This window comes from Pempheris klunzingeri, chromosome 6 (assembly GCF_042242105.1).
Source record: "Pempheris klunzingeri isolate RE-2024b chromosome 6, fPemKlu1.hap1, whole genome shotgun sequence".
Classification (NCBI taxonomy): Eukaryota; Metazoa; Chordata; class Actinopteri; order Acropomatiformes; family Pempheridae; genus Pempheris; species Pempheris klunzingeri.
This window is the reverse complement of record NC_092017.1, coordinates 9,672,144-9,689,382: the sequence shown is the minus strand read 5'-3', so window position 1 is coordinate 9,689,382 and position 17,239 is coordinate 9,672,144. Positions and strand designations below refer to the sequence as shown.

General features: G+C 42.1%; 1 protein-coding gene across 1 annotated transcript in view; it reads left to right on the top strand.

Moving 5' to 3' along the window:
- Nucleotides 1-17,239, top strand: part of pip5k1ca (phosphatidylinositol-4-phosphate 5-kinase, type I, gamma a) — a 41,954-nt gene that overhangs the window by 11,749 nt on the left and 12,966 nt on the right. The window contains exons 2-9 of the mRNA XM_070831601.1: nucleotides 7,041-7,072; nucleotides 7,969-8,055; nucleotides 8,262-8,392; nucleotides 8,605-8,722; nucleotides 12,019-12,171; nucleotides 14,870-15,169; nucleotides 15,991-16,199; nucleotides 16,989-17,072. Coding sequence (XP_070687702.1) covers nucleotides 7,041-7,072; nucleotides 7,969-8,055; nucleotides 8,262-8,392; nucleotides 8,605-8,722; nucleotides 12,019-12,171; nucleotides 14,870-15,169; nucleotides 15,991-16,199; nucleotides 16,989-17,072 — 1,114 coding nt within the window. The remainder of the gene's footprint in view (nucleotides 1-7,040; nucleotides 7,073-7,968; nucleotides 8,056-8,261; nucleotides 8,393-8,604; nucleotides 8,723-12,018; nucleotides 12,172-14,869; nucleotides 15,170-15,990; nucleotides 16,200-16,988; nucleotides 17,073-17,239) is intronic.

Sequence of the window (17,239 nt, the reverse complement as noted above, 5' to 3'; positions counted from 1 at the left end):
CAAGTAAACATCATATCCTGAAGATTCACTCATAACTTTAGTGTGCATCCAAATGCACTGAATTAAGCCTCTGTGCTGCCTCCACTTTTCTGCAAGGACGAGGGCCGCGCTGGTTGACTGTGCTCATGGAAAAATACACAAGCCGCTGGCCACTGAGATCAAGGGCTCAAGGGTGAAAAGGCCTGATGACACTGATTTAGGATCAGCTTGCCTTCCCTGAGTCTAAACAGCAGCCATTGCTGTTGCATAACTCTCCTGTGTGAAGTGAACCAGGCTGAGGTTAACTATAAATTAACATATTCTAAAAAAGGCGGACCTCGAGGCGGCTCTGTCTGTCAGAACCTCAGCAGCATCCTGGGCAGAAGAGAAAAAAACAGGTCTCTCCTCTAACACTCATCTCATCTTTACGCTGTTGTCAGAGATAATATTACAATCTCACAACATTGTTCACTAGGAAAAATACTGACACAAGAGCCAACTGCACTGTAGCCCACTTTGCATTGAGTAGGCTGCCTTGTTGATTTTCCTTCTCTAAACACTTGAGTTATGGATTTCTGTTTTTTATAGGTCAGGTCAGATGCCCTTTGACACAATAAGAAAAACGCCGCTTTGTTGCGGCATGAAAGAATTAACACCCAATCGATAGCTGGAGTGCCATCACTTAGCCTCTGCCAAGATAACAAGCAGTCATCTCAAAGACTGCCTCTTACTTAGCTCATCCACAGGGAGCCCCAGTATTGATCCCATCTGGGTCAGACACCGCTGTCAGTAAGACACATCAATGCTGCCCACAGTATCTGATGTTAACAGTTAGGTGACACCCAACCTATTTGTTTGCAGTGGATGGTTGTCCGTTACATGAGGCTGCTGCTGGCCGTTTTCTCTATAATGAATGCTTATGTTAATCAGTATTAATAGTCGTAGTCTGTGGGCGAGTTGATACTGTATTGCTGCTGTGTGGCTGTGCTAATGCCCTATTTAACAGCAGCGCGACAGGACATGTGGAAGGCAGCATCTGTCTGTTGATTCCAGGCACACGTGCGCTAGTCATAAAGATGCTGGTTGACCTCAATAGGGGCACCATGGAAACAAGAGGGAGGAAAAGTGTGCATGCACAAGTGTGTGTGTGTGAGAGGGAATATAAACACACGGCTGGAGAGGATATTTCTTTACATATTGATCATATTCTTAACAAGTCCAGGACATAGAATGTAGTAATAACACAGGTTATGTTTTTTTAGGAGTACTAGGCTTGTTATGATTGTAAAGCAAGTTTGGACAAGGACTTGTTTTAACTGTGTGTGCCTGTGTCTTTTTAAATGACTGCGTTAGTGTTGCAGAGATCGTGTTTCATATAATGCTGTGTGATTCAGAGCCTGTACACATGAGGAGAAACAGGACCACAGGTGTTATGTGAAGTAATGAATGTGAATGAAGTAAACAACACTGTTTTCAGCAGTTTGATCAGTGGTACGCTTCATACAGGCAGAGTACTCTTGGGACGCACTGATCCGGCACATGTGATTGACTCTTGTTAAATGGATCAGGTATCAAGCACGTGTGACCAATTCTCATTTGCATTCAAAAAATATGCTGTTCAAACGCACGTAACTTTATTTTTAAGTCTACTAAAGATTTCAGTGGAGGGCTTCCAATGAAAGCACAGATATGTCAGGGTCAATTTGGGAAAATGTGTATAAAATATGAATATAAATATTTCTATTTAATGGAATGGATTTGAGTGGTCTTGGGTTTAAATTTTCATTCAGTGTGAAAAGTTAAGTGCAAGTAGAAGAGGAAAACTGGAGGGGTAAAATTTGGGGTTAAATACTATTTCTCTTTAATAAAATGATATATACGCAAAGTTAGAAACCTATGTCAGTCATAACCCATAGTAAAACGTTTTTACATAGTTAATCAGTATGTAGCTTAGCATTCGCTGTGCTCTGTGCACAGTGTTACATCTCGAATCAATACAATATACTACTACTACTATTGCATGTATTTTGCAAAGTATGTTGCTGCATCCATTGTTTCGATTTGTTTGAACGCTGCAGTGTTTCCTGGTTTGCCAGCAGGCCAGTTTTGTTTTGCGCCTGCCTTCTTAATTTTGTGTGTAGCATTCATACCAATATTTTTTCATACACGTGATCATATGTTTCATCAGTCAAACGCAGGGTTTGTGTGTTATAAATAAGCCTGCATCTCACTTTCCCTCCCATGGCTATCACCAGCTAGTAATTGACCATTCTGTTAAGGGTTGTAAGCGCGGGCCATTAAACCAACACATTGCAGCCCAGCTAGGCAACAGTCTTAGCTAGAAGCTATTTATTTGGATGGATCTATTTGTTGTTCCATCCTGGGCCAAACACTACACACTGCTGCTGTAGCGTGATGGTGGAGTAGGGCCTGTTTTATCTCCTCATGTCCTCATTCTGAGGCCTCTTTATATAGTCCAGGATGGATTCACCTGTTTAAGGTAAACGAAGGGATGTTAACACTGATAACGTGTTATCAGACTCAGAGGCATATTTCTGAAGATGATTTACATGTACTTAGTATGATCAAAAAAGCTTACATTTAAATTTATTAGATTTCTTTGGTAGGTGAATTCTTTAAATTACAGATGTAACTCTAATATACCTATTTCTGTAGATCCTTCTTACCCTCATTACAGCAATACTCTCAAACAGCACCTCATGAAAGCCCCCTTTTTCTATCCCATCATGTCCCCTTTCATAACTCCCTCCTCTGTATTTCCTCTATATGCTGTAATATGCTCTCATCTTCTTCATGTCTCTCCATTTCTGTTATGTTATCACTCTAGCGCTATAGAAATAGCAGAATGGTGCCACAACTTTGTCACTTGTACTCACTATTGGTTGCTTGTGATCATAATATAATAACATCTCAGTCTGCCACAAACATAAATTAAATGGCTAAAATGTAAATGCAGCTCTGCATGGCTCTTACTCAAGCTTTCACACGTCTCCTCTTTTAACTCTTCCATCTGTGTCCTAATTTGATTTATTTATACTAACAGTGTCTGTGTTTTACTCCAAGCTGCTGAGGACAGGGATGGTAGATGAATATTCGAATGTATAATACATAATATATTGTATGATTTTTGACTGGAGTTTCAGATATTTGATAGATTTAGGTGGTTTATGGATGTTCCAGGGTGCAAAAAGCCTTCTATGTTCGTCATAATCAGGCTGCAGATTAATCCTGACTAGATGTTTGATAGTCGCAGTATACTGTATGAGAGTAGCCTGTGATACAGTATGTTTGTCCAGACAAACATACATGAATATCTCAGAGATGCCCAAGGCCAAATTTCACAATTCTTTTTTCATATAAAGGTATTGCTGTTCACTCTTTTTTGGTGTCAAAGACAGCAAAATGTATTCAAAATATAGGCAAAATTATGTTCAAGGCTATTTGTATTTGAATTCTTAGTATTAATTCAGTGTTTTGGAAGCATAGTGGTTTTGTAGCATTTAGGTCTACTTTGTGGGTCCAAATTTGTCTATGTTTCTGGTTAAACTGTCACAGTGGTGGTTCGCTCGAGCAGGGAGAGATGGAGCACATGCTTGGATACAAACACGGCCACAACCTGTAGTCTGAGCTCGCGGTCACACACTCATACCCCTCACACATACCTACGCATGCATACACACTCTGAGGGCAGTCTTAACCGGTGCAGGCGTGTGGAAGAGAAGAGATGCGGGTGCAGAGAGATACACGGCATACACTCACACTCGCACACATGGGAAACAGGCATTTGGAAATGACAGACAAGATGTAGAAGAACCACACTTAGCCAGCCAGTCACGTGCACTCACACTTGGACCCACAGACAGAAATAAACAGTACTGCATGATAAAAAGCAGAACAGCCTCCTCTTTAATTATCTGCATTGCAAACATTCTTTCACCGGCAGCAAATTTTATTCCCTGGATGTTCCAGCTTGCAGCGAGCGTTGCTGGGATTGCATTGACACGCTTTGGCTTGCTCATCCCTGTGTGAATGTGTGTGTGTGTGTGTCTGACAGAGGGAGAGCGATAGAGACACAGAGCAGGAGGAGGGGTGGCAAACAGGCTATTCTGTGGCTCAGTCACATGGGCATCCACGAGTGGATGCAGGCAGGCAGGCAGGCAGGCAAGCGCACAGAGACAGAGTAGAGAGGCTGGCTATCAATTCAGCAGAAACTCAGACTCAAGCTGTGAGGATGCTATCCTGCTCCTGACTGACATGGGGTGATATAGGTTAGCCGTTAGTGCCTCAGCATGTGAGGGAGGCTGATTCATTTTCAACAGGTTCAGGTTGGAGCCAGAAAGTAATTTTTCATCTCATGTCATCCTTATTTGGCCCGTTCAATAATAATATGCATCTTGCTTAAAGGCACTTGTACAGACATTTTGATATGTTATAGCAGAAGCAGCTCATGTTTAACTAATGTCACTAATATTTGCACATCATTTAGCTGTATCAGTTCCAGGATCCTGCTATTGCACATGCTGGCTCACTAACACTTTAATGACTGAACGGAGCTGTAGGCTCACATGTGCTTTTCCTGCTCCAACAGGACAAAATGTCAGACAGTAGACCTTTTTCGTTGCTGACATTTTGACATGTCATAGCAGGAAAAGGCCAAGAATGTTAAATGATATCAAATACGGCTGCACTCCACTTGTGGGTGGTCCTTTTATTGTGCTGCTTCCTGAAATAGCTTTTTGGGACGCTTAATGGAACGGAGCCACCACTGATGTTTTTAATTCCACCTGTGCCTTTCCTGCTATGACAAGTGAAAATGTCCAAAATGAAGAGGGTGCGTTGTGGCAGAAGGAACCTGGTGTTACTATGTCCTGTTTTTTTCCCAAAAGGTTGTGGATGTAAGAACGATGTTTTAATTAATAGCATTAATAATGCTATTAATTAAAACATCATTCTTACATCCTCACAATATGTACTAAACATTATGTGAGTAGCCATTCATAATGTAGGGCCACTGGTAGAATGAAATGATGAACATTATTTGATATATATTTGCGATGGTAATTAATAGTTAATAGTTTTGCTAATAGTTTTGAGTTTTAGAATTAGATTGTAACAAACAAGCTGCAAAAATAGCAGTAAGTGTCTCAGGCTCCATCCAACTCACGCAGGTTGGGTCACGCTGTGCCACCATTTACAAGCAAAAAAATTGCCAGTTTACATAATGAAAGTAAGTAAAATGGGTAAATAAACAACATACAGTTGACTCCCTGAGCTGGCTCATATTCCTGCTGCTGTGTCATGAAAGGAAGTCATGAAAGCAAAGGTGCAAATGACAAAATGATGACTTGGATTCTTTCTCACCCAGTCAGGTTCGTAGAGGATTATTTTATCTCATCACTGACATTTATACCATCATTTATTCATTCATAGCAGTCAGACTGGCTGCAGTTTCTTTACAAATTCCACCGCCTGAGCAGCTGAGTGTGATATTAGGATGATTATGATGACAGAGAGGGAATCAGTCAGCCTCCCTCTTGTGTTGTCTGAAGCCCCGTCTCATCGCCTCTCTCTGGATCTTTGCAGTCTCTCATTTCACTCATTTCATGTTGCCTCTCTCCTGCCCTCATGAGCCTTCTTCCACATTATTATGCTGAATGTTATACATCGATATTTATGCATCTATTTCAGGCCTTCTTGGTGAAAACCGTCCTCTGATTGCCTTTCTCTGCTGCCTACATGCTGTTATTAGACTAAAAGGTATCACAGCGTAGCCGTTGTAAGACTGCTGTAATTCGTTGGATTGCGATAAGTAATGTGTAATGTTTACATTTGTTAGTCTTCTTGTAAAGCACATTACAGCCTGGATAATATTAGCCTTGTAATGCCTGCTAATGAGTGCAAGCTTGTAGTTTACTCCCACTCCAACAAATTCATAGCAGATTTAAACTTTGTAGACCTGCTCTCTCCGTGTTAGTTTAAATGGAAAAAGAAGGGTCTTGTTTCCAACTCAGTAAAAGTCAAGTCAAGATGAATGTAAGTGTATGTATGTGTGCGTGTATGTTTGTTTAACCCTTCACCCTTTACATTTAGACCTGATAAAGGCGCTCCCCTCTTGTCGTATTCTCGACTTTGGAAATGGAAATTTTCTGAAAGCTCTGAGTTCATGAGTTGTGAGGCACAGTTTGATGTTTTCAGAAATAGCAGAGGCCATTCATTATTTTAGTTTTATCATTTCAGTTTTTAGTCTTGATTTTAGTTTTTTTAAGTGAATTTATGTCTGTGGAAAATGCTGATGCCTCACATTTCCTGCATTAGCATTACATTGTCCTAAATTGCTATCCTCCGTGGCTTCTAGACGCCGACAATGAGGAGTGTTTTCGTGTCCATGTTGCCCAGCAGCACAGCGCAGCAGCAGTGTTGTGACAATGCAACCACTTCAACGGCAAGCGTACCGTGTACATGACGTACCGTATCGTGACCACGAGCCCACAAGTTCCATTTGAAAACAGCAACATTTCGTGGTGTCCATCCAGTAGCTGATGACACATTTCAAAGCCACAAACGTGAACATCATGATGGCGCTAGAGGAGGGATTCATTGTCTGGGAACCATGAATGTTTGTATAAAATGGCATGACAATCCACTTAATGAATTTGAGATATTTCAGTCTGGTCTATGTGGTGGACTGATCGATCGACAGACAGACTTCAGCTAACCAGCGCATGCTGCTTTTTTTTTCAATCTCTGCTGCCAGCGTGGCTAAAAATGACCAGAATCACACACACAGTACATACTGCAGGGCTTTAAAAAGGACTGGATGTCCTTGTCGCTGACGTTACTGTTTCCTGCACTTCCTCCAGCTGACAGGCCCCTACTTGTGTTTGACACTGTTATTACATAATGTCGGACTGCTGTGTCCACCCTTTGGGATTCATCTTTGTCACAGAGAGCACTAATGATGCTGAGTAATGGAGCCTCTCCGTCTCACAGCGACTAACAGTCCTCTCTGTCTCTCCTCTTTTTCTCTCTCTCTCTTTCAGACGCCGCTGCTAAGAAAGCCTTCATCACAGAGGTGAGCCGCCACCTGTCCCTGTGATCGTCCACTCTGTTACACTTCTCTTTTTAGTTCCCTTTTGATCTGCCACATCAATAACCACCAGTTGTTTGGTTCCAGACACTAATTAAACCACTACTCCATGAAGGATGTGTCGGACAATTTATATTTGGGTCAATTAATGTTTGGTTCAATTAATATTTGGGTCAGTTAATATTTGCTCGACATCATTTTAGTCGCTTGGTACATCAAGAGTGCCACAAAAGTCAGACAACAGAGTACCAGAGATTGTAGTCAAACTAAGTATTTAAATATCACTGAGGTATTCTCTGTCCTTGCTAGACAACTTGGCTCACATTATCTTAATCCTCCTACTCTGGTAAACCCCATCCATCTGGCACTGCAGCTACTGTACTGTACGTTAAAGCAAACAATCCAGAGGTATTAAACAGCTCGTTTAATTTGAGTCTGCTGAGGACATTTAATTCTTCTTAAATGCCAATTTGAACTAAAAATTTCAATGAACATCACTGACGACAGGAAAAGATGTCGGATGTTTGGCTTTGAGATCTAAACTACTACTACTACTAACTTCTGCCGTTAAAACGGTTTCTAAATCAGATTAGATTACAGACTGTGCACTCAGACCTCACGCTATGCACAGTTTGAGTTAGACTGATTAAGGAGATCCAATAATAAAGATCCTTGGAAAGGATGAACCAAAGTTTCAGCTCATAACATCAAAGCTAAAATCTGTTCAAATGCATTAACACTGCACCACTCCCCAGTCTTTGATATTTAAATAGTCATCGTTAATGAACAGGTTTAAATCCTCCTGTGCCCAGAAAGCAAAAACTCAAACCTGTGCCAAGATAAACTCAAGATAAACTCTCTCTCCCTTTTTTACTCCTCAGATGCCCTCATCCTCAGGCCAGCCTGGTCAGGGAAAGAAGATCGGCCACAGAGGGGTCGATGCATCAGGAGAAACTACTTACAAGAAGGTACTGTAGACAGCACATGTCTGAGCCTCTGTGTATTGTCTGCTTCTAAGCATGTCACAACACGCTGGATGTTTCTGTGTTTTAAAAGCATTAAATGGTAAAACCGTGATTTTGTTTTTCTCTCACTGTGACTGTGAGGGTTAAAGAAGGGGCAAGTATTTCTCTCACCCCACCCCCCACTGCCTCCCGCACCCCTCTCTCCACAGACCACATCCTCTGCCTTGAAAGGTGCCATCCAGCTGGGCATCGGTTACACTGTGGGCAACCTGAGCTCCAAGCCTGAGAGAGATGTGTTGATGCAGGACTTCTACGTGGTGGAGAGCATCTTTTTCCCCAGGTCTCTTATGCAACCAAACACATTTTTAATTAGCAGTGCACACATGGATAATGCAATATTTATGTGTGTTGCTTATGTGTTGCAGGAGTGGATCTTCACATTGACTCATATTGACTGTTTTTAAGCAACCTGTTGGGTGTTCGCTTGAGAAAAATATGAATCTGACCACTGTCTTCTTGTCTAATGTGCTCTAATATTTCTCTGTACTTTAGTGAAGGCAGCAATCTCACTCCGGCGCACCATTTCCCGGACTTCCGCTTTAAAACATACGCTCCTGTGGCCTTCCGCTACTTCAGAGAACTGTTTGGCATCAGGCCGGATGACTACCTGGTAAGACTTAACTTCTCATAGCTCTAAGCTGTGTTGTCTGTGACCCTAAATCAATTAAAGTTCATTCTTACCGTATGGATGCTAAGACCAGGAAAAGAACTGTGAATGAGATGTGGCGAGGTGAGAGTCGAAGAGGTTGGTTGAACGGAGGGATGGAAGGTCTGCAGCTTGTAGGTCCCCATCAGCGGGGAGGACCTGGAGGCTGCACAATTCACCGCTCTGCCTTGAGCAGTCTGGCAGAATATATACATGCACTGCTTAGTCAGCGTTTCTGTGCGTTCCTCGTGCCCTTATCTTCAATGCGGCGGTACTCCTACCACGTGGAAACACCACATCCTACCTTCTGCCATCTCTCTCAGCCATCCTGTGGTCTCTCATCACCACATATCCACACAAGATGACTACCAGACTTATTTGTATGATTTTAAGTCAGAGATATGTCTTGGTGTAATAAGAAGCAGCATCTCAGAATTAAAGTTCACACACTTTCTTCTGTCTTTCTGTCTTTATCTCACTACATCGATGTAAACTTACTTGTGTGTTGACTTGTATGGGGACAGGGTGCTATAATTAGCTTAACTGATAGAGAGCATCCTCAATTGGAGGATTTGGGTTTCTGTGGTGCGTTTTTGAAAGGAGACCATGAGTCTTGTTCAGATCCAGGGGCACTGCTCTCTACCTGACCCTAAACCTAGACACCTTGTGGAGGTAGAACATGTGAAAAATAATATCTCAGTGTGGACAGTTAAATGATAACTCAACGCATTTTTAAACGTGGGCCCTATATTCTATATTTTGGGTTTGGCATGACTACTAGGTACACTCAGCCAGCAATGTAATCTTTTAGGGCAATTGTGCCCAATCTAAGTACGTCCACTAAAAGTGCTTTTTTTTTTGCCAGTAGCAGTCGTAAAATGTTATTCCAAGTGTCAGACAACATTACAGAAAGGATCCCAACAGAGATAGACCTGTAAAATCCTTTTTGTTTAACCACAAAAAGCTGTTACATCACTTGGTTAAATGCCACCAGACCCCAAGAGTTACTGGTCTACCACTGTCTCCATCAATTAGCTAGACTGTGGTGTTGTAAAGGATTAGTTTGGATCCAACACAATATTTGTGTAACACACAACAAGACAAACAAATCGATTGAGGCAGCAATAGACCAGACACTCTGTGTTCTGAGTTAAAATCACTGTTTTTGTCAGGGGAGTCTGGTGAGCTTGAATAGCACGATACAATGATAGCTGTTTCTAGTTAAACGAAAAGGACCTTACAGCCGCCTCTCTAGGGATCCTCTTCGTAATGTTGTGAGACACTTTGAATAACAATGTGAGCCTGTCAGTGGCAGCCTGCGACCACGTTTAAAAGGATTTTCCACAGAGGTCTTAATGAGGTGTTTGGGAGGAGCGTCTAGAGCTGGGCACTGTGTCCTCACTTGTTCATTTATGTGTAACATGTTTGGCATGTACACTGTTTTGGGTGTAACCAGGGTTTTGAGCAGGAAACATAAAATCTTTTAAAACTGCTGCCAAGCACGCAGAGTAATAAGACTCAATCATGGCCCTCTGTCACATGAACAGTACAAGAGACAATTCTGAAAGTATGAATGCATCTATAAATTGTATAAAAATGTAAAAATGCCTGTTTTAATTTCCCACAGCCAACAGTATTTGGCCAACGCTCAAAATCTAAAGATATTTAGTTTAGTATCATCCATAACAAACAAAAGCATTTAAATCCTTACAGTGGAGGTGGGGGGAACCCACGTTTTGCATTCTGACTGAAAAATAACATGATAAGTCGATCATCAAATTAGTGCTTCTGTCGATTGTTGCAATTAAAGACATATGTATGCTTAGGTTTTTTAACAGAATGAAGGAATCATCATCTTTGCAAGCTTTAGCTTTATCTATCACCTTTAAGGTCGTTATATCTACAAAAAGACTTTCCTGTCTGTTAAATTTGCCCTCTTGGTTTGAAGATAAAGAGATCGTCCTTTTCCAGTCAGACATTTGAACATTTTCCCTCCGACCCCGTGAAACAATAAAATAAAATGAAATGTCAGAACGTCATGTTCCGAGAGGGATGTTTGAAAAGTGAGCCATTAGCAGAAGGTAGGTGGGGGTAACGTCGCCTTTTTTTCTAAAACGACATCTGTCATTACTTGCTGCTCAGCAGCGGAGAGAAAGGGAGAGAATGGGCTAATAAGCTGAGCTAACCATCGTATCAGCACCAGTCTGATGTGTGTATTAACAAAGCCTGAATTTAATCTAAATCTAAATGAGTGTGGTCTATATTGACTCCCTGTACAACATGCACTGTATTCTCTCCTCACTCTTTTTGTGCAACTCTGTCACCCAAAGCCTTCATCTACTTTATACCGACATTTCATTTGACTGACTGCAGGCACCGCCTGTCTATTTTGATCCATCCGTGATCCAGATTACTATGCTTCTTTAAAGGGGAACTCCACCAATTTTACATATCAAAGTGTTTTTACAGGTGTTGGGGAGAACAACTACATATGTAAAAAAACAAAAACAAAAGTTGTATAAAGCCTAGAGATGGTTTTACCATTGTGAGTCCAATAATGTTATAAGACTGCAATGCTGAATATATGGAGCACAAGTGTTGTCAAAAGGGAGTGAGAGGAATTTCATCGAAGAGATGAAAGTTACTATGTAATATTGCTGTTATTTCCCATCCTCTGTCACTGGCCATATTTACATTAACTGCAATAATCTAATATATTGCAGCACTTCTATTAAGCTGTTCACACAGACTGCCTGGAGAACTGTTTGATTTATAGTCTGGTTTCCTTTCTATGTAGGAGAACCACATTCATTTTAACTATTGCTCCCTAAACACAAGTCAGTTTTCCCAGTGTTGACTGGCTCTGTCACATTTTTACTGAAGAATATCCCTGTTGCTTAGATATTCGTAGTACACCCTTGTTCATTATGCCAGTTTTCTTGAAAAAATGTTGGGTTTTTTTCCCACTGGCTTAAATAACAGAACTACAGGAGAGAGAGGAGGGTGTTCTGAACTTGATTTGATTTGAGGCCAATTATGAATAGAATTTGAATTTGCTGTTAATCTGACCAACTTTATCTTGGTTAACTTAATCGGACGATGTTGTTCAGCTGGCAATCTCATGTTCTCAGTGTTTTGGTTTTCCAGAGTATCGACTGACCCATAATAACATCATTTTTTGTAATTCTAGTTGTGTAAGATTTTCAATATTTCAATCAGTGTTTCTCTGTTCCTGTGTGTGTGTCTGTGTGTACTTGCAGTACTCTCTATGTAATGAGCCCCTCATCGAGCTGTCCAACCCTGGAGCGAGTGGCTCAGTCTTCTATCTTACAAAGGACGACGAGTTCATCATTAAGACTGTGATGCACAAGGAGGCTGAGTTCTTACAGAAACTGCTGCCTGGATACTACATGGTAAGCAAAGCGTGTGTGGAAAAAAGCTCCTTGTCAGAGTGCTCTGTCAGATGAAAACTAAATAGGAAATCAAATGAGCTGCCACCACATTTCAGCTGCATTGACCTATAAGGGTTTTTTTCTGACTGAGTCTTAACCACTTTGAGGTTCAGTAGCTTTTCCACTTTTTCTCCTCACACATGCAAAACAATAAGCCCGGCTTGACATTTGATACACTTGGTATCTCGGCCTGACGGGGCTACTGCACACTCACACTATGATTTAAATGCCGATCTCCCTGATGTTCTTATTTTTAGTCATATTTTTAGATCACACATTTATGTAAGACCCCTGGAAATCTCTCCTCCGAGCGTGACATCCTTTTCATACAAAGCAGCCATAACAACCGACTGAAACCTTGGGCCGTGCGCTTTCATAAGAGACTGACTGGTGTGTTTCAACAGTACCCCCTCCCACCCACTCCAGTCTGCAGGCTCATTCTGAATGAACTCGACCAGCAGCAGCTCCATGTATGTCCATGGTACCATTCCAGCCTCGTCAAGGTTCGCGGCCTGCAGCTTTGTGTTTATTCATGTGCCGACAGCCGTGGCCAAGGACCACTGCAGGAATTCATTTACTCATTTAAGGACGTTAAAGGCTCAGCACATTTGCTGTGACCTTTTGGGCAGTTTTGGTTGTGCTCTGAAGCATTTCTGCAGGTATAATTGGTCTAAGAAGGACGTTTAATGAAAGTAGAGAGATTCAGGCTCATGTAGGGTGGCTGTAGCCCGAGGCCACAGCGTGTGGACTGAGGAACAGAGACAGAATAGCACAGACACACAAGCAAAAACTAGATTTTATGGACTCACAAAGATGTGAAGATCAAAATAAAAAAACAGCAAAGCCTGATTTCAGTCGCACAAGCTCATCTTTAGTTGTAGCAAACATAACAGACAACATGCAGGCAGTCATTGGTGGAGCTCTGCATGTCTTCAACAGCTGACTGGCTGACGGTGGTGAGCTGGCGGAGGAGTCTGGCTCTGGGCAGCATACAGATCACAGTGATGTAACCGACTCCACTGCTGCTGCCACTTCTCTCCCTTCTGTGCATTCGCCCCTCTATTAAATGCCCAATCTTTTCTTCCTCTCTCACATTTCAACATCTTATCACTCCCCCTGCTGCTGTGACACTCTGTGTAATTCATTTTCCTTCATCTCTCGCTCTGCCCCGTGCTTTAATCCGACTCTTTCTCCAGCTTTTCTTTCATGCTCATATTTGCGCTCCATCCCTCTGCTTTCTCTCTCTCCCTTTCTCTCTCTCTCTCTCCTTTCCCTCACGTGTCTGTGTTGTCGGCTTGTCTCTGCTCTGGCCTCTTAACATTGACAGAAGGGTCGCGTGTGGCTGAGGGCAGAGGATGCTCTTTCTCTCTCTCTCTCTCTCTCTCTCTGCAGTCTCCTTTTCTATCATTTTGCTTCTCTCTCTACCAGTTTCTCTCATCTGAAGGTCATTCCTCACAAGTACTGAGCCTTTTAGCCACACTCCCACATTTATCCTTCGTTTCTCCTCTGTCTGTCCTTCTTTCTTTCACATCCAAAAGTCATTTCTACACCCAAATATTGTTATTGTTGTTATTACAACATGGACCACAGCTCTCTCTCTGTCTCCCTCTCTGTCTCTCTCTCTCTCTCTTTCTCTTCCCTCTCATTTCTCTAATGGCGCTGAGCTGGCCCAGGTCCCAAGGTCAAAGCTGGTTTTTAACTGAACACCCAGCCAGACTAACCTCATTTGTTTGGATTGACTACTGAAATATTCAGGGCAGACCGGTGATGGGGAGAGTCTAGTCTATGTGAATATTGTAATTGCATTTGGATAAGCAGAACATTAGGTCCCTTCTTAAGTAATGTTGTACAAATTTGTGTTGTACTTTATAGTATGTACTTCATGCTATGTTAACATGTTCTTGAGTTAGATCTTAAATGTAGAGGTCTTTTGTGGGGCTGCAACAATTATTTTCAGTTATTTTCTCTAATAATCAGTGACTCATGTGGTCATTAAAAAGTCAGACTGTTCCCATCACAATTACCTAAAATCCAAGGAAGCATCCTCAAATCCAAATCCACAGTGATTAGACATGTATTTTCACGACTCCAAGAGAGGTGGCTTGTGAAAGCATGATTTGACACTAATTTCTATCACATTTTCATATTGAAATGGTTAAAAATTGGCTGTAGTGTCCACTATTTTCTCTGCAGTGCCCGTTTTACTCTGGTTAGACGCACTGGGGCTGGATTGTACCCAAACTGGACAGAAATATAATCACAGTTTGAGTCTGACCGCTTCCGTGTTTCATAGCACTCTGAAAAAAATCTTGATTTGTGTTTGCTCTCTGTTATGTAATGACCTACTGGTGTGAATTGTAGACGAAGTGTGTATCTGTGTATTTCTTTCAATCCTTAAAGGCCCCTTGAAATTTAAAATGAACATTCCTGTCCCTTTTTGTCCACCAAAAAAAGAGCACTTTCAAATAAATTGCTAACCTTTTTCCTCCTGTTAAGTTTAAAAAAAGAAAGTATTCATTTGGCACATGTTGCTCTTGGACCTTTTTTAGAATTACATCCTCTCACTTCAAATCACTTCCCTCCAATGTTAAGTCCTGTCTCCACATCCTTTTAAAGCCATGTATTGAGATTTTTTTGCATTCTCTGTCTCCTTGTCCAGAACTTGAATCAGAACCCTCGCACTTTGCTGCCCAAGTTTTTCGGCCTCTACTGCGTCCAGTCGGGTGGAAAGAACATCCGCGTGGTGGTGATGAACAACGTCCTTCCGCGCGTAGTCACCATGCACCTCAAGTACGACCTGAAGGGCTCCACCTACAAGAGGCGAGCATCCAAGAAGGAAAGAGAGAAGGCCAGGCCCACTTTCAAAGACCTGGACTTCATGCAAGACCTGCAGGATGGACTAATGCTGGACCAGGACACTTACAACGCGCTGGTCAAGACCCTACAGAGAGACTGCCTGGTGAGTTAGATGAGAGGAGAGGATACATTCTGTTTAAAGGCTTTCCCCTTGCTTCACTTTAGTTTTATGTTGAGACAGACAGGCAAGAGTGATGGTAGGAAGGAAGGAGCACGTGCTTAGGGGGAAATGGCGAGGGTGGTTTACTGATTCTGAAGGAGGGTCCATATAACACCCTGATCAAGAGTCTCCAGGGAGATCCTTAGAGGGAAGGATTAGAGCGAGGGTAGAAGGAAGGATAAAGTGATGCCATAATGCCGTGTCTCCACGGGGAAGAGGTAGTAAAAACCTCCAAAACCTCCAAAAAAGGAAATGGATAAGAGTTGGAAAAAACAGGATATTTAGGTGCCCTAATTAATAATAGAGTATCGTGGATGGAATGAGGATGGAGCGAAGGAGGCAGAGAGAGAAAACAGTATTTATGAGAGTGTTTGGCATTCCCAGGATCCCTCACTATAAATTAGAGCTTTGTTACGAGCAATAGGTTTAACACGGTGTCTGGTCTGGTAGCAGGCCTGTGCTTGTCTTATAAATCACCACCTTACACTTAGTTTTATAGTGCACGTGGTAGGGAGGGAGTATATATGCACACACTGGCTATCCTCTATCTCTATCTCCATACATTGTTTACTAATGTGTGCATGCTTGTGCATCACTATGTGCGGTGTCTTCTGTATAGCATTAACAGTGTAACCAGTGTAACAGTTCTCATTCACTCCGTTGCTGACACTGTTAGGCACTCTGGATAAAAGCTTTCACCCAGATTTATACCTCACATGTCTGTCAATCACCACACACTTAATGTGCATGTGCCCTTTGCTCAGGTGCTGGAAAGCTTTAAGATCATGGACTACAGTCTGCTGCTCGGGGTTCACAACATGGACCAAGCGGAGAGGGAGAGGCAGATGGAGGGCTCCCAGGGCGGCAGCGATGAGAAGAGGCCCGTGGCCCAGCAGAAGGCCCTGTACTCCACAGCCATGGAGTCCATCCAGGGAGGAGCCGCCTGCGGAGGCTCCATCGACACTGACGACACGTGAGTTCAGAAACAAAGGGATGCTATAATGATAATAATGTGGAAAGTGGAACAATAATCACATTAATCACTAATTAACAATCATTAAGAATAATCAACTTTTATTTATTAGCACTAATTCAGTTGTTTTCATCCATTAATCTTCTATTGAAAGTTCAACTGCTGGTAGTACGTACACTTTGCTCTCCCTCTTCAGCTCTTTGAACAATTCCCACTTCCTTTAATGCTGACACTTTCAGTGCTTCAACTTTAATTCACACTTCAAACCCTTTCAGTGCTTCAGCCTCCACATCAACTGCTTTTAGTGCTTGAAACTGCACCTGCCACACAATGTTTTACAAACAATTATAGATATTATTATAGATATAGATAAGGTATTTTATTACACTCTCAACACCTGCAGGGTTTTTTTACACAAGTGGGCACATTTGTTTTTCCATTGTAGTTGAAAAAGTAATATAAAACAAGACTTGAGGAACAGAGTTAAAAGGTGACTCTGAAGGAGGTTGCTCCACTTTCACATGACCCTGAAGGCAAACTTGAGATTTCCCCCTTCGTCTGTAGTGTCATACGAGAAGATCTCAGGCTGTGCAGGTTCATTGCAGATTAAAAGGTCGGCGGTACGGCTGGAGGCCAAAAGCTGCGAGCTATGAAATGAAGACAGTTAGGATTTAAAGTATGGCAGGAGTGAAGGAAGTTGCTTTAGTCCAAGTGAGGTTAGAGTGGGAGAGCATGAATTAGTGAACTCATGACATACTTTTCTTTAAAAATTTTTGCCTCTCATTTCAGGATGGGCGGTATCCCAGCTGTCAATGGAAAAGGGGAGAGACTTCTTCTCTACATCGGAATCATCGACATCCTGCAGTCCTACAGGTGATCATCACAGTAGTCATGTGATCACACTCGATAACCACAGGTCATCGGCTGTACATCTTACAGTGCGACACAGGCTGGAGACGGAAGTCAAATAACATGTACATACCCACACATTGAAACAACTTAATCACTTCAGACAGCACACTTTAAGACCTCAGCCTGCA